The 23,731-nt window shown below is 56.1% G+C and overlaps 3 protein-coding genes across 4 annotated transcripts in view; 2 read left to right on the forward strand and 1 right to left on the reverse strand.

Moving 5' to 3' along the window:
• XYLT2 (xylosyltransferase 2) overlaps positions 1-13,381 on the forward strand; it is a 13,882-nt gene extending 501 nt beyond the window's left edge. Inside the window, exons 2-11 of the mRNA XM_074607804.1 lie at positions 5,454-5,925; positions 6,393-6,568; positions 6,885-7,087; positions 7,504-7,584; positions 7,742-7,958; positions 8,371-8,547; positions 9,466-9,728; positions 9,837-10,032; positions 10,467-10,800; positions 11,141-13,381. Coding sequence (XP_074463905.1) covers positions 5,454-5,925; positions 6,393-6,568; positions 6,885-7,087; positions 7,504-7,584; positions 7,742-7,958; positions 8,371-8,547; positions 9,466-9,728; positions 9,837-10,032; positions 10,467-10,800; positions 11,141-11,463 — 2,442 coding nt within the window. The 3' untranslated portion in view covers positions 11,464-13,381. The remainder of the gene's footprint in view (positions 1-5,453; positions 5,926-6,392; positions 6,569-6,884; positions 7,088-7,503; positions 7,585-7,741; positions 7,959-8,370; positions 8,548-9,465; positions 9,729-9,836; positions 10,033-10,466; positions 10,801-11,140) is intronic.
• Positions 13,382-13,885: 504 nt separating this feature from the next.
• LOC141751327 (uncharacterized) lies at positions 13,886-20,211 on the forward strand. The gene is made up of 5 exons (XM_074607910.1): positions 13,886-14,050; positions 14,511-14,632; positions 16,637-16,735; positions 17,175-17,339; positions 18,664-20,211. The coding sequence occupies exons 1-5, from the start codon at positions 13,972-13,974 to the stop codon at positions 18,808-18,810; spliced, it is 612 nt and encodes a 203-aa protein (XP_074464011.1). The 5' UTR covers positions 13,886-13,971; the 3' UTR covers positions 18,811-20,211.
• On the reverse strand, positions 20,192-23,720 carry MRPL27 (mitochondrial ribosomal protein L27). 2 transcript variants are annotated; one of them, XM_074607913.1, is made up of 4 exons: positions 23,675-23,720; positions 21,913-22,035; positions 21,095-21,162; positions 20,192-20,633 (listed from the first exon to the last, which is right to left on the reverse strand). In XM_074607913.1, exons 1-4 carry the CDS (start codon positions 23,694-23,696, stop codon positions 20,427-20,429), a joined length of 420 nt encoding a protein of 139 aa, XP_074464014.1. In that variant the 5' UTR covers positions 23,697-23,720; the 3' UTR covers positions 20,192-20,426. The 2 variants fall into 2 exon arrangements, with proteins under 2 accessions (XP_074464014.1, XP_074464012.1); XM_074607911.1 differs by having other exon boundaries at positions 23,332-23,718.
• Between the last annotated feature and the right edge of the window lie 11 nt (positions 23,721-23,731).

The raw sequence follows: 23,731 nt of genomic DNA on the forward strand, positions 1-23,731 counted from the left end.
GCGGGTAGGGGGCGATGAGGGGACTGGGGGGGGTGATAAGGGGGCTGAAGGGGACAAGGGGAGGCAGTGAGGGGCTTGAGACGGGCAGGGGGCCTGGGGGGATCATAGGAGGTCGGTGCGTGCTGTGGGGGGCTCTTGGGGCCGGGGAGGCCCTTGGGTTGGGGGTCCCTGGGGAGGCAGTGCCCCAAGGGCTGGCATGTCCCCTTGCTCTGGAGCTGAGAGGGGACATGAAGGGGGTGCCCCCCCCCCCCCCCCCCCAGGGTGTCTCTGTGGGGCTGGCGAGGTCCCATCCCAGGACGGGCTCCCTGGTGTGGGTGGGGGTCCCACAGGTCGCAGGCTGCTATAGGGCAGTGGCCGTGGGGTGGGCCGTGGCCTGTGAGGGGGCTCCGGCTGCGGCAGTGTGGGGTTGTGGCACCTCAGAAGGGGACATCGTGGCCTAGGGGTTGTCTGTGGGGGTCCGGCATGGGGTGGGAAGTTCGCCAGGGGTCTTGCGCTTCGCTGTGTTTTGGGAGACGCTGTGGGAAGCTGGGGCTGGTTGTACCTGAGCCAGAGAAATACAAAACCACACGGTAATTAAGAGAGCTGGGGAGAGCACGCACAGCAGCTCAGCAAGTTTGTGGCGGCTTTTGTTTGGCTGGTCCGGTCAGGGATGTCCCTGTGAAGTGTGAGGGTACAAGGACCTTTTGCAGTCATCTGCTGGCTTTATACCAGAACACTCTGCTAAAGCAAAAAGCGTTACCTCTTTTTTATTTGTGGGGAAACTGAAGCACGGGCTGGTGAAGGTGTTTGGCCAAGGTCAGGCAGGGAGCCAGTGTCGAGGAAGACCCAGGCCTCTGGAGAACTCTGCTGCCACCTTCGAACAAAGCTCTTGAGCTTGGGTTTGCTTATTTGAATGTATTTGTTTGTTGCAAACTGCCTGGACTCTGTTCAGGCCCACTGCATCTGGGTGAACCAGTGGCTGAAGCTGACATCTCCAAGGGCTGGGGAGGGCTGAGAGTCCCTGTATGGGCTTCCTTGGCGAATGTCTGTGTGGGACCTCAGCCCCTCATCTTGGATAGGACCCTTGTACTCCAAGGGCTATAAAGACCCTCCATTGAGGTGACGATGAAGCCGGGTTTGGCAGGAGGGGGGACAGCGTGTAGCAAGAGCTGGGGGCTGTGTGGGGGTACGCATGGGGTGAGCTGTGGCAGAGCAAAACCAGTGGCCGTGAGGTGAGAGGTGGGGATCTCTGGAGGGGCGAGATTCTTCCCATCGTGGGGCGCCTCCTCATGTGGAGGGTGACCCCATGGTCGGCAAGTCTTTTCACAGGACTAGAAAGTTTTCTCAGAGAGTAAAGAGGTGAGAAGGGTAACTGGGCAGCCCCTTGCAGGTGGGAAGGTATCTCAGGCAGAGACCTTCGCTCAGCAGATTAATTCCCAGCCCCAGGCCTCCTCTTGGGACGCTGGGAATGGCCGTGAGCACCCTCGTGTGCTGCCCAACACCAAAACAGAACCAACAAATAAATGCCACAAGGAGAGGGGACATGGAGTTCCCCTTGATCTTGAGGCGCTAAGAGCATGAAAGCAGACTGATGTGGCAGCTGGGAATGCCCGACTACCCCTTCCCCTTTCCTGTGACCTTGATCAAATCACTTCACCTCTCCCAGCTTCTCCTTCCCTCTCTGCACTGTCCTGCACTGCTCGTCTGTTTTTCTTTTGTCCTCCCTCCTCACCTGGTTTTCCCAGGTCTCTTCCCAAAACTGGGCTGGGCAGCTGGCAGGTTTGGCCACGAGTCCCATTTGCCACCAGCAGTTCTGACTCCAGGGCTTGGGAATGGACAAACCTCTTCGGAGAAGGCAAGAACCATCCTGAACTTTACAGACAGCCCAAACCCATTAGCAAGCTGGGAAAAGTCCAGTTAACCTTTATTTCTTATAAAATGGCAAAGCTCTTGGTTTCTGTGCCCTCCTGCAGCTTCTGATTTTGGCCAGACCTGGAGGAGCCGCCGTTCCCCAGGGGCATTTCTGGTAAAGCTGAAGGAACCCTCCCAGGAGAGCGTGACCTTGCAGACATGGAATGATTTGGGGAACCTTGAGATATCTTAATTGCCAGAGTAAATGCCCCCTTCCATACCACGACTGGGCTGTGACTCATTGTATAGAGACTAGAGTCCTGTAAATGCCATGGAGTGTCTGGAGTTGGGTGAGCTTACCTTCCCCTCCAGAGTAGCGCCTTTGGATGGCACACCCGCAGTGCTCGGAGGCTGCGCTGCAACCCTGTGCCGCGGGCTGGCAGCTGCCTGCACTGCCTGGGTGTTCCCAAAAGGGCTGCTCTGATCTCTGCTGGTGGCAGCCTCTTTCTCCGTCCTGCTCAGTTCTTCAAAGCCTGCTGGTTTCCTTTTCCTTCCCTTTGTAGAGGAGGGAAGAGCTTCCCCTGCTCCATCCCCAGTGGTTCCCTGGTACGAGTTGAGCAGAGGCTGAGGGAGGATCTCTGCCCTTCACCAGAGCAGCTTGTAAATCCATCTTGCACCAGCAGCACTGACTGCTCTCTGTAACGGGCTTCAGCCACATCAGAGCCACCAGCCCAACCCTCCTCGAGAAGGCCATGACAGTTGAATCACGTCGCTTCTCTTTGCAAGCCCGATGTCAGGGTCCTACAGGCTCTCTTTGTTCACCAAACAGATGCTTTATGATGTGCAGACCATCTGAGATTTGATCAGTCTCCATCCACCCAGGTCAACGCTGAGTTTCCTACCTGCAGGAAGCCAAATTATCTTATCTTGTTCCACCACAATCAGACACCACAGTCCCTGTCCGGACTGACAGATGGGAGAGGAAATTCCCATCAGTACCTAACCCTTCACAGATAGCATCCCTGCTACAGACAGTGTGAGCCTGTCTGCACACAAAGGTGGGAGATGGAGGGGCCAGAACGATCCTGCTTCCATCGTGGTGACACCAGCAGCTCCTGAGCGAGTGTATGAGCGTCATGGAGTGCAGTGGAGCTGGCATTGGGAAAATGCAAACCAACAGTGTCCTTGTGGGCGAAGAAGAGGATCTGTCAGTTGGGAGAAGGGTTTTAGCCCAGTCACGTCTCTTCTCCCACTTCATCTCCTATCTTTCTCCTTCCAGGCAGGAGGCAGCACCTCTCTGGGGTCTGTGTGTTGGTGTCCTCATGTGCTGCAGCCTCTAGAGAAGCTTCCTACGAAACATGTTTTCTTCCAGCTTTGCTGAGATTCCTTGATTTTTATTTTTCCCCCCAGAGAGCTTGTTTTTAGGGGGCTGTCTCCAGCCATTTTAATTGTGAGGCTTAAGGGTCTGCTGCTGCAATTGGCAGTTAAGCATCTGGATTCCTTTGGTGACTTTGGAACATTCTGGCGCTGGCTTTGCCTGATGAGTGCTCGTATGTGGCAGATGCGAGAGTGGGAACCCTGCAGGACACCAGATGCTGTTAGCTCTGCTCCTTGCAATGGCAGGCGGCTTGGAGATACTGGCGCAGCCAGACCTGGGCTGGGGATGGGGTGCTCCACAGCTCTGTGTTACTGTGGGGATGGTGGTGTCACATCAGGGGGACCCAGGACAGGAGAAGTGACCTTTGGCTGGAGTCAGAGTCATCTGTATGTTGGGAGGAGGGGGACGGGGAGCCTTGCCAGAATTCCTGCACACAAGTCTTAAATACAGCATAACAACGTGGCCGGAGTCATTCCCTGCCAGGCTGGGGTGGAGGGATTGCTGTGCTGTGGTGCAGTAATTAGAAGCCATTGAGTTTGTTAACTGGCAGCTCCGGAAAGGCTGGCGATGCTTCTAAGGACTTCCCTACTGGGGAAGGCAGCTGGGTGTGCTTGTGAGCTGGCAATGGGGCTCTTTCCAGGGGGATGAGCAGGACTGTAACCGAGGGTGGGCATCATGCAGGGGCTGTCCCCAGAGACAGGCGTGTTGGGGAGCGGAGGGTGCGAGTGGGGCCGACAGGTCTCTTCTGCAGGCTCAGCCCCATCCCTGCAGGAAGAGGTTCATTCCTTGCTTGTCACCTCCCCAGTCCTATGGTGCTCGGTGGAGAAAACAGGTTTATAACTCTCGAACAGATGGTCCCGCATGGTGACTAATGACAGGTTTGCCGCCGGTCTCGGACCACCTGTGACGACTGTCTGGGCAGAAGGGGGCTTGGCTGATCCTTGCTGACGCCAGCCCCTCGGAAGTTAAGCGGTGGCTTGGCCCCTTCCTGGGTAGCCATGGTTTGCAGGCTGTGCCACCACAACATGGGTAGTTCAGGGACACTGGAGCAGGCAGATCTTGCCAGATGCTTTCCAGCCTTTGTACGGAGTGGCTTCTCCTAGCCGTGACCTTCCCAGCAGCTATGCCCACAGGAGGGCTGGTGCAGAGGGCTGTCCTTGTGAGCCATCTGCCTGTCCTCAGAAGATGCTGCTGCCCAGGAATAGCCCCTGATGCACGCACTGCCTCCCGTGGTGCCCGGTGCAGTGTCTGGGCAGGCAAGGTTTTGAGGGTGTTTTGCGATAGCCCTGGGAGGCCTGGTGGGAGCACCTGCAGTGGGCTGAGGGCATTCAGCCCCAGCCCTGCTGGCACCACTCGCTGGGAAAGTGCTTTCCCACAAGCATGGCTCTCATGGGCATCCAAACTTTCCAACTCTCTGCTCTCCCCAAGGCTGACTTGTTTCTGCTCATCAGCCAGCCTGGCAGAGGTAACGAACCATAATTAACTGCTCCCTTTACACATCCACTTGGCTCGGCAGGAGGGTTTGTTAAAGGAATTTCTAGAGAAGCTGGCGATCACAGTGACTGCTGCAGCCCAGTGCAGGGAGCCAGAGCCTGGGGAGTGGAGTGCAGGCAGGACCTTGTTCAATGCCTCTCTGGTGCTTTCAGCCCCAGAGACTGCATCTGCCGCTGCCAGGGACCCCGGTTCCCACACGGGTCTGCTAGTCTTGGGCTCACAACGTGATCATGGCAGGGAGGAGCTGGTCCATTTGCCTTCTGGTAAAATAATCACTGCCAGACGGAGCAGCCCTGTGTGTGTCCCCATTGTCTGGGGGTGCCCCTGCCCATGCAGGACCCCGGAGGGTCGCTAGTGACTGATGCAGATACAACCAACCTTGCCCAGTTAGTCCTGCAAATGGCAAAGACCAAGACCTTCTTTGTGCGTCTGGGGTGCTGTGATGATGAGGTCTACAAATTGGCATCTCCCTTGCTGGCATATAGGGGGCTGTCCCTGTGAGGGGGGCGTAGGACCATGCAGGGAGGTGCTGTGGGGTTTTAAGTGGCAGAGGGGGTGGTGTAGTGTCGTTTGTGCACAGTGGCTGCTCCTGAAGAGCCTGACGTTTTGTAGCTCTGAGCAACATGGGGACTGGGAGTATCGAGCTCTGAGAACAAGGATGCTCTGGGGAGCATGTTGGCAGAGCCGGAGGGAAGCAGGCCCAAGGTAATGCTGTCTGTCCTCTCTTCTGCACCACCTGGAACTGGTACAGGAGCGGCAGAAAAAAGCCAGATTGCCCGAGAGCAGTGACGGCTCCAAGGACTCGGATAGCTCTGCCGGGCGCCGGGGCGGTGCCAGTCGGAAGCACGGGCGGTGGCGGGGACGGCTGGACAGCCCCGGGGCGCTGGTGTCCAAGGTGGTGAGAGCCGTCACAGTGAGACACAAACCAGGACGGAGGCTGCCGGCCGCACCGGACTCTTCCAGCCGGAGGAACCTGACGGAGCTGCGTGGGGAGGCCCAGCTGGCCATCTTCCAGCAGGGTGACACAGGCAGCGTAGAGGGGGCTCCCCAGCCCACCGAGAACAGCTTCACCCCCAAGTGCGAAATCACGGGCAAAGATGCCCTCTCGGCACTGGCCCGGGCCAGCAGCAAGCAGTGCCAACAGGAGATCGCCAATGTGGTGTGTCTGCACCGGGCCGGCAGCCTCATGCCCCAGTCTGTGCCTCGCCACTGCCAGCTCTCGGGTGAGTCCTGCTGGAGTGTTCCCAGTCGCCCCTGGGCATCAGGAATATCCCAGCCAGGCGCGTGGGCCACCTTCCTTATGTCACCAAACTGTCCCACCTGGCAAAAAGTGGCCTCAATCTGTCGCTGATTCCCAGATTACTGCTGTCTCTGTAATCCAATCAAAGAGAGCCTCCTTAAGCTGGGCCATTCAGCCCAGCCTGCAGAGGTCAGAGCCAGAACAAGCTGCATCTTCTGTTTTGGGGGCCAGAGAAGGGCACCCCCCCTTTCCTAAGACATCCCTGACAATTTAATGCCAAGGGGCTGCGTGTGCCACCGTGCCCTGGCACTGCAGCGTGATGGGAAGCATGAGGCCAAGCTTTTCCCCCACTGTCCTCTGCCTTGCTCAGGTCTCTGTGGTTTATCAGGAGCTCTGGGTGGTGGGTGCCAAGGCCAGGTGTGTCTGACAGCCCTCTCCCTCCTTGCGCAGGCAAAGTCAGCCCCGTCATCCAGTGGGACGAGAGCCGGCTGCAGCAGGCACCCCCCAGCAAGCCCGTGCGCATTGCCTACATGCTGGTTGTGCACGGCAGGGCCATTCGCCAGCTGAAGCGGCTCATCAAGGCGGTGTACCACCAGCAGCACTTCTTCTACATCCATGTCGACAAGGTGTGCGGCAGGGGTGAGGGGAGTGGGTTGCTAACAGTGCCCAGATCCATCCGTTGCTGGGACAGAGCTGGGGTGTGGCTGGGCAGTGAGTGGAGGAGGTGTCTGGGTAGCATTTGTCCTTGCTGCTGGTGGAACTGTGACTCTCCCACCCCTATTTCTGCCCAAGGAAGCAGGATCTATCCCTCCTGCCCAGGGCAGTCTCGTCTTGCTGCTCTCCTCCCTGCGGAGGCTGCCATAAGGGCTGACCCCAGGCAGGCAGCAAGGAGGCCCCAGGAAGATGAGCCCCCCGCTGATGGTGAGATGTGTTCCCTGACAGCGCTCCAACTACCTCCATCACGAGGCAGTGGAGCTGGCCCGGCACTACCCCAACATCCGTGTGACGCCCTGGCGCATGGTCACCATCTGGGGAGGTGCCAGCCTGCTGAAGATGTACTTGCGTAGTATGAAGGACCTGCTGGAACTGGCTGAGTGGCCCTGGGACTTCTTCATCAACCTGAGCGCCACTGACTATCCCACGAGGTGAGGACCTTGCTGGGGCAGAGGAGGATGATGGAGGTGTTTGGGATGCGTGATGCTGCAGCAGCCTTGGAGGCGCAGGGAGGAGCAGGGAGCTGAGGGAAGATGGGGTTGGAGATTGCACCCACGTGCTGGTGATGATGCTTCAGGGCCACGCTGGTCCCATCTCTGCAGAGGAGACCAGCCAGTACCTCGGAGGCTGTTTTTTCCTGTGGTCTGGGTGTTGCAGGCAAACATGTATGTGAGGCGCCAGACAGCAGAGAGGCTGCATCTGTGTCTCCCCAGTGATGGGACGAGGGTTTGAGTCAGCATCCACAAAACAGCTTTAGGCTCTGTATGTCTGATGGCTCTTGCAGCATAAATGTTTATTGGGCTGCTTTACCCCAGGGGCCGTTAATGCTTTCTAATTTGCACCTCAGGACCAATGATGAGCTGGTGATGTTCCTGTCCAAATACCGAGATAAGAACTTCCTCAAGTCTCATGGCCGAGACAACGCCAGGTAATCCCAGCTACAGGCAGAACTGAACTGGAGGAACAGAAAGGAAGGATTTCAGAAAAGAACTGAAACAGTTGGGGCTGGGGGGATGTTCTGGCTGCAGCTGCACTCAGCGAAGTGGATGACACCCCTAACCCCTCATCCTTGTCCCCGTGCCCAGGTTTATCAAAAAGCAGGGCTTGGACCGCCTGTTCCACGAGTGCGACTCACACATGTGGCGGCTGGGCGAGCGCCACATCCCTGAGGGCATCGTGGTGGACGGGGGCTCCGACTGGTTCTCGCTGACGCGCAGCTTTGTGGAGTACGTGGTCTACACTGAGGACCAGCTGGTGTCCCAGCTGCGCCAGTTCTACACCTACACGCTCCTGCCAGCCGAGGTGGGTGCTGGCTGCGGGGCATGGGCTGGGTTTTCTTCCTGCAGTACTTAACATCTCTGTCCCACGTCAACCCACCCTGGGCAGCTGCAAAGGGCATTGATGGTTCTGCTCAGGCAGCTTTGTGCCTCCCTTTTTCTGGACCCAGGTATGAAAGAGGGGTGAGAGAAGCAGACAGACCAAGGGTCATGTTTGTATCCAGCCCTGCTTTAGGTCCAGATGTCCCTCTGGGCTGGACAAAAACTGATGGGGGAGTCACATATGCGTTGCCCTGCGCTGTGAACAGGGATAGGTTTCTGTTCAGGAGCTGTTGAGGCCTATCCTGTTCCCCTGCGAGTGAGGGGTGAGGTGTCTCCTTTGAACCATCTGTCCTTCATCCCCACTGGGTCTCCTGTCCCTTCTCTGCCCTGCACAGTCCTTCTTCCACACGGTCCTGGAGAACAGTCACGCCTGTGAGACGCTGGTCGATAACAACCTCCGAGTGACCAACTGGAACCGTAAGCTGGGCTGTAAGTGCCAATATAAACACATAGTCGACTGGTGTGGGTGCTCCCCAAATGACTTCAAACCCCAGGACTTCCTCCGGCTACAGGTGAAAAAGATCCTCCTTTCTCCTCCCGCTCCCTCTCGTCCTCCGTGTCTCTCTCTCCTCTCTGAGCTCCCCTGCAGTGCACCCTGTGTGCCATGCCAGCTGCTGTGCATGTCCCCATGAGCTTCACCCCAGCCCCACAAGGGACAGGGGCAGGATTGGCTCCCCAGCTTCCATGGGCTTGCCATAGACGTGCCTGTAAACACTCGGGCAGTGGGATTATGCTGACTGCCCTGCCCAGCAGCCAGGCTTTTGCTTGCAATGCTGCTCCTCTTCCCAGACTTTCTCTCCTCCTATTTTCTTTCTCTTTCCCTGCAAACCTATCACTTGGGGCAAATAGCTTTTCAGTAAAACCACTTCAGAGTGCTGTCCTCTTTGGCAGGACAAAACGCCTTTTGAAAAACTGTCTCCTGTGCTCTTGGTGTGTAGGGATGTAAGCTGAACAAGGAAGATTTAGGGGAGATACACCCAGCCCTGAAAAGAGTATTTAGCAGGATTTTCGAGTGGTCCTGGGCTTATATAGTGCAGGGTCCTGATCCTGCAAGCTGTTCCACATGGCCAGGCCGCATGCAGGGCTCTGCAGTGGCTCTGCAGGGTGTGGGCCCGTCTGAATAGAGTTTGCAGCTAAGGAGCTAGATGACACATGGCTGCTTCTGAGCACAGAAAGGGGGAGGCAGTGGGAGAGATGGGAACCCATCTGCATTACCAGTAAGCGTACTGTACGCTCCCACTGATCCTGCCATAGAGGATCCCACGTAGAGGCTGTCTGTGCTTTGCTGCTCCTTAGCCTGTGCTGTCAAAGAGGGCAGGATGGGTCCCAGCATGTTTCTTCCCAGTGTGTCTCCCTCCCAGCTGCCCCACTCAGGTGGGAGGGCAGACAGGCTGCAGCCAACGCTATTAGAAATGCCTGTGCTCTTCCAGCAACTCTCCAGACCCACCTTCTTCGCCCGCAAGTTTGAGTCGACGGTGAATCAGGAGGTGCTGGAGATCCTGGACACGCATCTCTACGGCAGCTACCCCCCCAACACGCCGGCCCTGAAGGCGTACTGGGAGAATGTCTATGACCGCGTTGACGGGCTCAGTGGCCTCAGCGATGTCACCCTCACCTTCTACACCGCCTTCTCCAGGCTGGGGCTCCGCAAAGCCACATCCATGCCAGCAGTGAAGGCCGACAAACTCTGCAGGTGGGGTATTTGCCGCAAGCTTGAACCTTGAGTGGTAGCCTGCATCTCGTGCTGGGAGGATGCTGATGCTCAGATGTGCAACCTCTCCGTCTGTCTGTCTCTCTCCAGATTTGAGCCCCGGGGCTTCCCATCCAGTGTGCACTTATATTTCTATGACGACCGTTTCCAGGGTTACCTGGTGATGCAGGAAGTGCAGAATTCAGCAACTGGGCAGGCAGACTCCCTGGAGGTGTGGATGATGCCCCAAGGAGCTCTGAAGCTGGCGGGTCACGGAGGGCAGGCAAACCGCTTACAGAACCTTGAGGTAAATGGGGAAGGGTTCCCTAGCAATGCCCACTTTCCTTCCTGGCCTTTCTATGCTGTGCTGCCCTTCCTCCTTTCCCCCACCGGCCCACTGTGGGGACAGAGGGACATGATGCCACTGTCATGTCTGAGAACAAACCTTTGTCCGGGAGTTTGGCTTCTGTGTGGGATGTGGAGCTGATGGGTAGGGAAAGGGCCTGAAGGGGGATCTTTTGGGGGCGGCTGAGGCTGTGGTATCTAGTGCCTGCAGCTGCCGGAGGCATCACACACAGCTGGGTTGGCACCGGCATGGTGCAGACAGGCAGGAGAGCAGTGGAGGGTGGGCAGTGCATTGCTTTGGGCTCCAACGCTTGTGCGTTCCCTGGTTTGGGGAGGGGAAACACTGAGCTGGTAGTATCTCCCTGCCCTGCACCTTCGTGCCTCCTGTCCCTCCAGGTGGGCACAGAGTGGGACCCCAAGGAAAGGCTCTTCCGCAATTTTGGAGGTTTGATGGGGCCTTTTGATGAGCCGGTGGCCATGCAGAAGTGGTCGCGGGGCCCCAACCTGACGGCCACGGTGGTGTGGATCGACCCCACCTATGTCATTGCCGCCTCCTACGACATCACGGTAGATGCCGAGGCAGAGTTCACCCAGTACAAGCCCCCCCTTAATCGGCCCCTGCGCCCCGGTGTCTGGACCATCCGCCTCCTCCAGTTCTGGGAGCCCCTGGGGGAGAATCAGTTCCTGGTGGTGCCCCAGACCTTCAACCGCAAGCAGCCTCTCAGGAAAGGTGAGGATGCTCTGGAGGTCAGAGCTGGAGGTGGGGTGGGAGGGGTGTCCCTGTGGGCTTTCCCCTGGTGCTGCAGCTGATGAGAAGGCACAAGCCATCCTTCCTGCTGTTATCCCCTTGCCCTTGTGAGTCCTCAAACCTGGGCAGCTGCAGAGGGCCTTTTGTGGGTCAGTTCAATCCATCCCGCAGCAGCACCCCCCTCCTCGGGCTGGAGGGGAGCTGGGGTTGCAAAGGGGTTGGGTGCTGAGCCCCACCGGGAGGGTGGCAGTAGGAAGGGCAAGATGCCGGGATGTTGCTGCGCTGCTGATCCCCCTCTCTCACCTCTCCTTGTCCTGCCTAGACGACAGCAACTGGCTGCACGGTGGGCCCCCCCGCAACGAGTACATGGAGCAGAGCTTCCAGGGCCTGGGGGGGATCCTCAACCTGCCGCGCTCTGAGGAAGCGGAGGAGGACGCAGTGCAGAAGGCACAGCTGACGGGCAAAGCGCTGGAGGACTGGGCGGATGGTGCCATCAGCGCCTTCTGGTCCGTGGCGGATGTCTGCGTTGTCAGCCCCTCTGCCTGTGGCTCCCTGGAGACCTGCAGCAAAACCTCCTGGAGCTCCCTCTCCCCGGACCCCAAATCAGAACTGGGGCCCGTCAAACCTGACGGGCGGCTGAGGTAGCAGGAGCAGCCGGGGGGGCAGCCGTGGGAGCGAGGAGCATCCTCCGTCACTGGCGCGGGGGGTCTCTGGACTATATCACCCTGTGCGATTTGCACCGTAGTCACTCAAGGGAAAGAGAATGGGAACCTCTGGGCCAGGAAGAACCTCCAGTTGGGGTATTTTGTGTGGAAGGGGAGTTGTGAGGTCGGTCTTGCCCACCTCCCCCAGGAACGAGCACTTGCTGGCCAGGGAAAGTGTGCCGGGGCGCCCATCAGCTCCAAGGCACGGATGGTGCTGGCGGCTGGGAAGAGTTTGGTTTTTTTTTCGGGAAGAGTGTTACTGCAGGCCTCGGAGCCTCGGGAGGGGTGATGGGGGAGGCGGGGAAGGCTGGCAGATGGGTGTTCTCTGGACCAACTCAGCACCCTGCCCTCCGTGCCTGGCCTTGGGCTGGATCTCTGCAGGATCAGGCCCTGTGCTGCTGGCTGTCCCCCCAGGAGGGCTGGAAAGGGGCTCTGGGGACAGGCAGAAGCAGAATGGGTCGAAGCCTGCCATGTGCACGGAGCTGCTGCTAGCCCAGGGCTTGCATCTCATCCCCTCCACCCCAGCCCTTTAGTTTGTATTTTTATAAATATATATATAAATAGAATTATATATGATGCAAAGTGCAATAGAGACAAGACCCCGCGTTGGCCGGGAAGTCCTTGTGTCTCCATCTCCCCTCAGACTGTCACATACCTTGTTCTCTTGGATGTCCTGGCACTACAGGACAGGGTGCTGGGTCGTTTACATTTTTTTTTTTATTAGTAGCATTGTTATTATTATTGTTTTGCTGTTTCCCCATTTTCTGCTGGGGGCTGCTGGGGAGCCGCACCCTGCCGCCCCTCAGTTGCCCCTGGGGTTTTGGGGTGCTGCTCCCTCTGCGGTGGCTGCCCGACTGTGCCAAATGTCTGGAGCTGATGGTGAGTGTTGTGCGACGGCTCCATGAGCCGGGGAGCACTCGGTTCAAGTCTAACAAGCTACTCTGCCGCCTCTGTCTCCACTCCAGCAAACACCCTGGGGCTGGGCAACGGGACGCCCCAGTCCCCTGCCAAAAAATTGTCCTGCTGCAGACGGGACGGAAGCTCGCCATGCCTAGGGGGCTGCCCTGTGCCACAGCCCCTGGGCCCAGCCTTTTCTTTTCTCCATGGTTGGCAGAAGCTTTCCGGATCTGCTGTGCTTCCCTGGCCAAAAAGCAAAGAGGCAAGACAAGGCCCAGCTGGCACCATCCACTCTCTGCTGTTCCTGCTTCCCCCTCTCCTCTGGGCACAGTGTGCAGCGGAGCATCCCCCTGCCTGCTGTCCTCCCAGGCTTGGGCACTGCCTGTCGTTCCTTTCTGGAAGAGCAGCACTGCATGGAGAAGTCTTGGTTGGGTTTTCACCCTGGGACAACACTTCAGTTGTGCCATGTGGGACTGCAGTGGGAATTCACAAGCAGCCTGGGAAGAGGTATTGCCCCAGCGCAGGGCTGGGGCAGGGGAGCTGCTGGGGATGAGCTGGAGACCATCTGGGCCAACCCCTCTGCTCAGGAGCCGGTGGCTTGTCCAGTCGCGTTTTGCTATCTCCAAAGATCTGTGCCATCCTTTACCTTCCCCCAAAGCCCAGGGCTTCCCCACCTGGCGGAGGTCACGCTCCCAGTCGCTGTCGTTTAAGGATGCTGGTGCCGCAAGAGGCTCCTCTTTGCGCCGGAGGGAGAAGGAGAGCTCGGTGTGCGAGGGTGGATATCTGCTGGTCCCCCCCCAGCCCACCCCTCGTGGGGTGCTGTGGAGCTGGGGAGGGATGTGGGGTGAGAGGGGGCCACACAGGGCCCGGCCCCTGTGCAGGGGTTGGACGCCAAAACTCTTGTCGGAAGCATTATGTAAAGTTGTCTTAAATATGCAACATCACCACAAATATATCTATATCTCTACAGTGCCGTGTGTCTGGTTTTTGCAGCGAGGGGCAAGGGATGGAGGGGCAAGGTGGGGGGCTACTGGGTTTTAAAAAGGCTTGGGGGCGGGGGGGGGGGCTTTACCTCTGCCCACCACCCTGGTGAGGGTGTAAATCCATCCTGGGCACCAGGGCAGGCAGTTTAGGGGTGCTGGGGCCGGAGGGGCTTGCTCGCTTGGTTAATGGGCGACCCCAACCCGGGCTGTTGGGCTTGCCCGGGCCTGGAGGATGCGAGCCTGGTTGCCGCCCGTGTTTCCCATCCCCGCGTTGAGCAGCGTGAGCTGCGCGCTGGTTCTCCAGCCCTGTAGGTACCTCCCGATCGGATTACTAATTACTAACGTTAATTAGCTAATGAACGGGCACCTCCTGCTGCCTGCAGGGCCGGAAGAGAGGGCGAGGGCTGGATCGGGACCGCTCGCCGCGGCAAGCGCCGGGAGGGGCGGGGCCTCGACGGGAGGGGCGTGGCCAGACGCACGGTACCGTGCGTCTGGCCACGCCCCTCCCGTCGAGGCCCCGCCCCTCCCGGCGCTTGCCGCGGCGGGTCCGGGGCTGCCGGTGTCCGGCGATGGCTCAGCCCAGCGAGGCCTCGGCCCACACGGCGGCCGCCATGGACAGCAATGTCCTGGCCATCGTCATCGCGGCGAGTGAGTGGCGAGCGGGGGCGGGATCAGCCTCCGCCGTTGCCATCCCGGGGGGTGGTTCGGGGGAAGCGGTCGTTGCGGCCCCCGCTGCTGCTCCGGGTCCCCCGGAGGGAAAGGGATGGTGGTGCCGGGTTGGGTTCCGCCGAGCCGAGCGTGGGCTGGGTGGGAGCCGCGGGTTCCTGGGGGGAGGGCACCAGGAGCACGGTCCCCGCGGGGGCCGGTCCCCGCTGCGGCGGTCCGGGACGGGGCTGAGCCCCTCCGCCTCTGCGCCTTGTCCCCGGTCTCGTTGGGAGTGAGAAATGCCGGGCACAACAGGGCTTTTTGTGTCCCCGGGACGGGCAGCAGGTGAAATCGGCTTCTCTGGGTTTTTTCCGAGCTGTTCTTTGCCGTGACACCCGGAGGGCGAAGCGGGGAGGCCCCTTCGGCCACCGGCTCATTCTCCTCTTCTCCCGACCCCTGGCAGCCGTGTCCACCTCCGTCTTCATCGTGGCCATCCTCATCCTGCTGCTGCTCCTCTACCACCGGGACCCCATGTGCTGCCAGTTCCTCTGCTCCTGCCGCTTCTTCCAGACGCCCAGCCAGTATGTGAGTGTCCTCCCTCTCCTCCTCCTCCTCCTCCTTCTCCTGCCCGCGGGTCCCCCGCTGCCCCCCGAGCCCCTGTTCCCTTGCTCTGGGGGGGTCTGCAGGGCTGCATCGCCCGGCTCTGCTCCTGCCGCCTGGCCGGGCTCGCTGGTGGACGTGGGACTCCCGAGCAGAGCCAGGCTCTGCCTCCTCCTTATTCCCACTCTACCCTCCTTATTCCCACATCCACCCAGCCCTGCCTGGCTGTGCCTTTGGGGGTAATATCCACCAGGCCCGGCGTTGGCAGGTTCCCCAGCTGCCCACGCAGCTCAGGAGGGGTGTCCTCCCCTCCAGCACGGCCATCTGTGGGGTCTGTTTTATAGGGAAGGGGCCCAGCGGGGAAGGGGGCTGGAAGCTGAGGGCAAAGGCAGACAATGCCGCTGGCATCCCCGGCCACTGGCTCTCTTGTTCACCGCTCCTGGGCGCGGAGCAGCGAGACACAAAGCCCTTTTGCTTGCAGCTGTAATTTCCTGGGGTTGGCTTTTTAAGTGGGGAAACTGGTGATGGAAAAAGAGCAGCGTGTTCAGCCAGCGCCGCCTTTGTGGCGGCGGCTGCCTGGGGAAAGCTGGGCTTCCAAAGGCTGCTCAGGGGAGGGCTGCGGGTGCTCCTGCAGGGTCCCTGGGAGAAGAGGGGACGTCCAGCCTCGGCTAGCAGGGGATGGAGAGACTTGTGCCATGAAAGGCAAATTTAACAGTCCAGCATAGGCTGGGAAGTCCCCAGCAGAAGTCACGGTGGGAATGGGCTGCGCTGCTGGTGTCCCCTGCCTGCTTGGCTGCATCCGAGCCTTTTCTCCCCTCTTCCTCTCCCATTCCCTGTCCATGGCTGCGTTGGGGAGAGGGCTGGGACGCTCAGGAGCACTCCTCACCCTGCAGAGCCTCTCCCGGGGCTGTGCGGGATGCGCCGTGAGCTCCAGAGCCTTCGTTGTGCCTGGACTCTCGGGTGGGTGGTTCCAGGAGAAGGCATCTTGCCTTTAGCAAAGGGCTGTGTGGACAGATGGATGTGGATGATGAACTATATATGGAAAGGGAACGTATATAGGATGTATTTCCATCAGTGAAGCGGTTGCAGTGGTGTGAGGCAGCTTTCGAGCAGGTGCAGTTGCACTGGTTGTGCTGGTCTTGCTAATTGGTTATTAAAACAAATAGTTGCACCCCCAGCCAGCCGGGTTTCCCGCAGCTTCTGTAATTGCGCCGTAGGGCCGAGACAAACGGTTCCTCGGTTGCGAAGACCAAAAGTAAGTCTGTCACTTGTAGTTCCCCCTGCGAATCCCTGGTTGCTCTGGGAATCTCTGGGCTGTTTTCTGCTGGCAGAGCTGGGGCTTTTCTGAGAGCGAGGAATGGGGGTCACGGCTCGAGTCCTGGGGGGCTGCTCCCCACGAGAGGGATCTCTGCTGTTGCCCAGCACCTTGACGGAGAATCGAGTTGAACTGGAGCAAGGCTGCTCAGGAGCAGAACAGCTATTGCTCTGCACATTTGCTTGCTACGTTATCCTGAAATGACTGCCGGGGTAGATAAGTGTTGACAAATCCTGTAACCCCGAGCACATGACAGAGCTCTTACCTACGCTAGCGGAAAAGTTGGGTTGGTTTTTTTGTTGTCCCCCGAGGAGAGATGGTTCTGCTGTGTCTGAATGAAACTGGGACTGGGCTGCCGTCCCTCCGGCTGCGCTGCGGTGCCAGCTGGCTCCGGCTCTTTGTGCAGGCCCCGCACTGCCGGTGGGGATGCGCCCGAGCTGTCGGTGTTGGTAGATGGCCGGGCAGAGGTTGGCCACCAGCGGCAAGAGCCGTGTGAGCCAGATGGGCAGAGGTGTAGCGTCTCTCCCCGCTGCCCGGCGTCCCGCTTCCCAGGCTGTGCCGTGTCAGCTGGCTGAGCCCTGCTCGCTGCCAGGCGGGATGTGGGGGATTTCGGCTTTGATGTGAGGGATTTTGGCTTTGCTCACATCCTCCTCCTTCCTGACCCCTCCTTACAGGACTGTCCCCCGCCTTACTTCAGCAGCAGCCAGCGGCTGGTGGGTCCCCAGAGCGGAGCATCCCGGCTGGAGAGCGCTGCCGAGAACCCCGGTGTGCAGGTGACGGCTGGGTCCCTGGTGGGAGCTGGGAGGGGGAAACGGTAGCGAAGATCCTGATGATTTTTGGGAACAGACTGTGATCATGGGGACCTGGGGCGCTCCTGGGGCAGAGGAAGAAGGTGCGGGACAGCAGGAGCAACTGTAGGAAGTGCTGCCTGTATGTAAAAACCTGCAGGGGGGGCCAGGGATGCTGCAGGGGACACCGTGGTGTCCTGAGGTGTGTGGGCATGAAGTGCCAGGCACATCCCCCGGGGGATCTTGCAAAGGAGGTTGTGGTGTAATTACCTCCCAGGAGGGAGGATTCCCTCTCTCAGGGTTCAAGGAAGGGCACCCACAACTTTGAATCCTGAAGTAACTTGAGGTGGCACCAGGCCATGAACTTCCAGCAAAGGGAGCCGCCGCCACGCTGACCTTTCTCTTCTGGGCCGGGCATTTCCAGGGAGACGAGCTGTTCTGCGTCGGACCCCCCAGCAGCTACCAGCTCCCTTCCTGGGAGCAGCCCCGCTTGCCGAGCTATGAGAGCGTGCGTAAGAAAGATCGCCAGCGGGAAATCCATCAGATGATCGCCGAGAGGTTCGGGCTGTGGGCAGAGCCTTCCCTGGAGGTGAGCTCTCCCTCCCCTGCAGAAGGGTGCTGGCGGAGGTGCGGGGCTGGGGGCAATCTCCCCTCCGGTCTGTATCTGGGTCTTGCTTCAGCAATTTGCAGTAGCTAAGGACTCTGTTCTCTGCGATTGCCTTTCTCTGATAGCCTTTATCTCTGGGAAGGGCACAAAGTGTTCCACGAGGCTCCTTTGGTGTACATCTGTGCTGGTTAATGATCCATCTCTGCCGCGGGGGGGTGCGTTTGCAGAAATGCCGGTGCCAGGAGGCAGGGCAGAGCTGCTGATGAAAGGGCAGGAGGCCTTTTGGATCATCACCTTGGTACGAGCCCAAGCTGGGAATGTTATTTTTAGATCTGTAGGGCTTCCACGGTTTCTTGCTGCCTTCTCCCTGCAGGACACCTCTGGGAGGTCCCTCGCTATTACCTTGAAGCGTTTGTGGCTTATTTATGAGCAGGAGGCTTTGCCTGTTACAACACTTAAGATTTGCACTCCCGCAAAAGAATAGAGAAAAGCGAGCGCGTCTGCCAAGTAGGTCCTGCAGCAGCGTCCCAAGAGACTCCTGTTGAACAGAGACCTCATTGACTAAAGCAGACCAGAAACATTCGAAACCCTGAGTAGAGCACGAAAGGTTCACCCATTTACCTGGAGTTTGGGCTCTTAAAGCGGCACCATAAAGTTTGGCAGAGTCGGCGCTTGCCGCTCGGTGTTTGGAGCTGTAATTAACAATACCTGCCCTGAAACCAGAGCGCCGAGGGCACAGGAGAGTAAGGTCCCAAGGACGGGTTGTTGAGGAGCTGCAATGGGAGCTCTTCCACAACATCCCACTCCTCTCACTCGTTATGGGGACAAAGCTCTGCCAAAATAAATGTAACGCCAGCCCAGAGGTTCCTCTCTGCTGCTGTGCTTGCTAACAAAACCTGGGTGGACAGCCTGGTGTGAAGGTGCTTCCACAAATCCCAGTAATTGATCCTTGGTCAAAGGAAAGCAAACAGCCGTCGCGTTTTAAGAAAAATCAAGTCTTTTCTGGTCTTGTGATAAGTCCTCAAAGGGGGACAGGGAAGAGCAGGAACCTGGCACAGCGTGTGCGGAGGGAGTGGGGGGAACGTGCCTCTCCAGCGGATTCCTGCCCTGCCGCGTTGCAAAGCGCTGCTCAGCACTCATTTTCCAGGTGTTCATGTAGCCAGCAGCTCGCTGCTCTGAGCCCTGCCGGAATTTAATTTCAGGCTGGTGGTGGTTGTGAGCCTTGTCATCCACTCTGTAAGAAGAGGTGGGATAATCTCCCAGTTATTTCTGATCAGCTGTAACGCTCTTCCTCTCTCCTCAATAGATGCCACCTCCCTACGAGCATGCTCTGAGGCATCCTCCAGCTTTCTCAGGAACAGTAATAAGCTCGGAGAGCTTGGACCGACGTGGTGTGCCGGACCCTTTCCAGGCCCCTCTGGGCTACCAAACTCAGCGAAACACAGACGTGTAAAGGCTTTGGCCTCCGCGTACTGCTTCTTCCTGCGGTGTCAGCGACAGAAGTGCCTGTGACATCATTCTCGTCCGCAGGGAGCAGCTGGACTTCAGACCTCCACCCAGATTCGCCATCAGCCAAGACACAGGCAAGTCAGACCCTGCCAGCGGAGACATCCCTGCGTCAGCACCAGGACAACCACAGAGCCGCTGCCAGGGATGTCCGCTGGCTCTTCTCTGGCAAACGTACTGGTACCAAAGGCGACAGACCAGCTGCTGGCTGCTACACAGGGGACAAAGCCAAGGTGAAGGTCTGCTGCGGCAGAGCTCCTCCAGGCAGCTGGCCTGTCATACTTCCAAGGCAAGCACTGCCCGGCGTGCCAAGGCTCAGACCTCAGACAGTGGTCGTCGTGTGCTACTTCGCTTATTTTTTAGGTTATAAAACCTTTTACTTTATGGGTGTATCAGATCCCAGGTGGGAATCCTCACCTGTGAGGAGCAGAATGAACCTTGCGTCGGAGCATCGCTCTGTGCTCTCACAGCAACGGTCCTCTGGGACCGAGAGCAATTTTAGATGGACTTCAGCTAATGACTGGGAGAGTGTCCAGGGGTTGTCACCTGCTGTACCAACCACCGAGGTGAACCCTGTGACTGGGAAAGGACAGGAGAAGCATGGACAAAATAGCTGGTGGTCTCCATGAAGAACATAAAGCAAAGACACATGTGGCTGGCCCCGTTTACCTAGTTGTCTTCTGCAGAGCAGACAATCTCATAATGTCAACACTGGTGTCCTTACACCACCGATTTTGATAACGTGTTTTCTACTGTAGAGCCAATGTTTCAAATTGTTTACAAACCTGTAGATAAAATGAGATCAGTTTGGCCACAGGGCATTCGGGCTCCTTTCTTTCAAGCAATGTAAGCTCAAAAATGTCACGGAATGACTTGGGGAAGACAAAAGGATAAGTTTTCTGGATTATGGCTTTATGATACACCTGCAGCTGCTGAGCTCCAAATACCACCTCAGACCTCTGCGTCTTACCACGCACTCTAAAACTAGTCATGAGTTCGCTTTATGAGTGTGAACTTGCCTCACGTGGCTAGTAAATGGAACACTTTCAGATATTTCAGATATTTGAGTTAATCATTGAGGTGAGTTAGATAGAAGGAAAAATCTAGCTTCCTGAGATGCAGTTAGGTGCAAGTGGAAAAGTATCCGTCCTCTTCTGCAGTACAAATATAACAGTAATGTCTAAAAATGAGTAAAAATAGCTAGAGGGAATTATTAGTGGGACAAGTACTGACATAAGAGTGATTGCAGAGAGAACACATCCAGTGGTACAGCCCAACAGCTTCTCCAGAGGAAGGCAGCTCGATACTAAATGAACATCAGTAACACATTTTATGAACAGTCAAGACCTTTGGCAGCCCCACAACATTTATTAAACACTTTTACAAATGCCAGCAGGTGATCCCAGTGCCTGAACACTGACCACATGTGCTTTAGGAGCAGGAAAACATAGTCCTAGACTGGTATCTTCAGAGCTAGAATATTCCTGTCCTTGGATGCCGGTCCAGCGGGAGTGGTCTGTCCCAGCCGCTCCTTCCCATCTGTCCCTACATGACGCAGGAGGCTCAGAGCATGGTGACCAGTTTAAAGCTTCCTACTTCTCTGGTAGGGACAATATTGATAAAGGTTTTATAAAGGATTGCTCCTTTGGGTAGACGACAGATCACTTCCCTGCTCTCGCTGCTGCGGGGCGGAGGTATGTAGACCTCTTTGGTGTACCTCACGATCCCATCCTCCAGGGCATAGAGTGTCTTGTTACGGCCCATGCCCACCTGGAGGAGGATGAGAAGTGTTAGAAAGGAAAGGCTGGAGGCCCACCACTAAAGCAGATCTAAGCATTGGTCTGCCTCATTTGATATCCTGGCTTCAACAGCATCTGTTGCTCTGTATTTTAAAATAAAATAAAACCACACTGTTTGCTTTCAGCAATCAGTGTGCAGTGGTGCTCATTACGAGGGAGGAGATACGGATTCCACCCTGAAGCACAAGCACCCAGTTAGGTTACAGAAGTGTTTGGGGATATCCATAACTTTCAGTCCTTTCCTCAGTCACATGTGACTCTGAGCAGGCTCTGTGACTACGAAATATCAGGTAATGAAACCCAATTTCAGGATTGTCTAGAATATAGGGAAGAACATTAAAACCAAGCTTGACAGAGAGGAGGCACTGAGTGTAGGACTGTTGCAGGCAGCCGTCCTCTCGGAACCAAGGAAGAGATGGAAAACCAACTTACATGAGCCCCCGGATGCCAGCGTATCAACCGCTGCGTAGCCAAAATGTTGCCTGCGTGGACAAATGCACCTGAAACAGAGTGACAGAGTCAGACTGCAGAGAAATGGAGCCCCCTGAAGCCCTGGCAGAACACAAATGGTTCCAGGACTTACAAAACCCCAGCTTTCTGTGGGAATTTTCTAAGGAAAAATTACTTCAAATGTTAAAAGCATCCAAACAAAACTGCTATTAACAGGAAATAAAGGGCAATTCATATACAATGACAAAAAACAATTCTAGTCTTTGAAAAGATTACTTCTATGGTACAAGGCATTTTCTGGTTGCTGAACGCATTTGTTTTATTGCCTTTTACATTGATATGTTTCCATCAGCAAAGCTAATAATTATTAAGCACTCAGCTGCAAGAATCTGTACTTTGGCATCTGCTAAGCCTCATAATTCCCGCCTTTGTAAACATCCAAAATGCACAACTTTTCAACACAGCGTGGGGGGAAGTGCACTTACATTATGAGGTGTCCCACAGCGTACCCTCCTCCCAGGTGCTCCAGAGAGGCAAAGTTAGAGTCAAAGTACGTTTTCTGTATGCAATTTCAGCTGGCCGCTCGCGGGCCCATCTGGGAGGGAGGCTGACTCATCCTGCCCTCCCACCAGCTACATTTGATCACAAGGTTTCACTGAACCTCCCCTTTCCTTTCTCTTGGAAGAGCACCTTGGCCACCTCTTACTGAAATACTCAACAACTAATAGCGGTAACCAGGAGAGAAGCTGTGAAGAACCCAATGAAATACAAATTAAGACCCAGCAGATACTCAGACCTACCTTCTACTTTTTTGAATCCATACCGCTTCCCAGGGCTGCGGCCACCTAAATTTTTTGAGCTGCCCCCAGTTTTCTTAGAAGCACATCTGACAGCAACCAGGCTTATTTGGGGAGTAGTTAGAACTAGGTTGGGAGCAAGAAAAAAAACACATTACTTCAAGATAAATCATAATTAGACCACCACAACCTAAGTCCCCTGCAAAGAGGCCACATCTCAAGTGCTGTTGCTGCCCAGGGAGGAATAAAACTCTCAGCAATGATGTTAAAGGACGTGCCCAAATTCCTGTTTCAGCAAGGCCTTGTAAAACGAGATACAGACACTACTGGTTGCTGTGGATTTGCCTTACATTGCTTTGAGAAAAGACAAGTTGTGATTTCTGTTTCAGTTTCCCCTTCAATCAAATGGCATTTACTTACACAGTAATATTTTGAAATCTTACAAATGAGAAGACTCCAGTTCAGGACAATATATAAGCATATATAGAATTACTATACTGAACACACTAATTGAAGCATTTTGTGCAAATCTTTGAGTTACCATCAGGACAAGTCAAGGAAAAAAACCTCAGTTGTTAAGGACGCTGATTGTCTCTGGAACACAAAATAATATTCACACCACAAACCTCTTCCTTAAACAAACAAGACACTGGCAGAAAACACACCGATTTTCTTATCGAGAAAGCTGACCCTCTAGTGAACTTTTATCTTAAAAATTAATTGAGGTATAATTAGTTCTTTTTAAAAACCTGTTCAGTACCTCCTTTCACGCAGCTAGCAGGCAGGTTAGCATGAAAGAGCGGCTATCATAACACCCTTATCCTGAGTAAAACCCACTGGGTTAATTTAATCTTAATTAAATTATCATATATACTCAGTGACCTAGAAATATTGTTGAGAAAAGGGAAATTACTTTTCAAAGAGCCATTAATTCCAGGAGCTTACCCATTAAGTAAAAGAAAGGCTCTGAGACTTGACAAACTACAGGGAAGCAGGCAAAGATGAACAAGAGTTACAGTTTCACATACACAAATTCTTTGAAGTTATAGTCCAATTAACTTTTATAAAAACCCCAAAAACTTCAACAGGGTGATTCCAGGGTTACGTTTGGTGTTGTGTGAAAGAAGCTTGCTAACAAAAAAAATGAACCTCAAAGCATCAGACATGCAGGGAAAAGTGCTTATCTAGAGAAGACCGAGAGTTTGTAACTTGATTGAAATCACAACGGCAATCAGTGGAAAAACTTCGCTATTCTGACATCCCACCAGAGGATATTTCCCCCTGTAACACTTCTAGATTTAAAAAAGGGATTTTCAAAGCCCCCTGACTATGGCACCACGCAAGAAGAGAGCGGCACCCCTTGCTGTTTGGTCTCTACCTAGCACACATGAATACTGTTTTTTCCACAGATGATTTTTTCACCTTGAGGGCAGTCAAGCAGCAGCACATAGAGGTGCGCACTCCCCATCCCCGGGGGTTTTTCGAGTCCAGGAAAGACGAAGCCCTCAGCACCTCGGCCCTACCTAGGCGCTGACCCTACTCGCAGCAAGGTGAATTATAAACCACCTGAGGCCCCTTCCCTCACGATGCGGTAGGGCCTGAAACCCTCCCATTTCACCGCAGCACCGCCTGAGGTAAAAACAAAGGCCTCAACCACCGAGCTACCGGCACTGATCTCCCCTGGGGCACCCAAATTCTCCAGCCAGACCTTCCCCACACCCCGCGGAGGCGTGAAGCCAGAGGTGGTTATAACCCCCCCACTCACACAGCCGCCGCAGCGCCGCCATTTTCTCTAGCGCCTCTTCCGGTGGGAGGGCGGGGG

This window comes from Larus michahellis, chromosome 14 (assembly GCF_964199755.1).
Source record: "Larus michahellis chromosome 14, bLarMic1.1, whole genome shotgun sequence".
NCBI lineage: Eukaryota > Metazoa > Chordata > Aves > Charadriiformes > Laridae > Larus > Larus michahellis.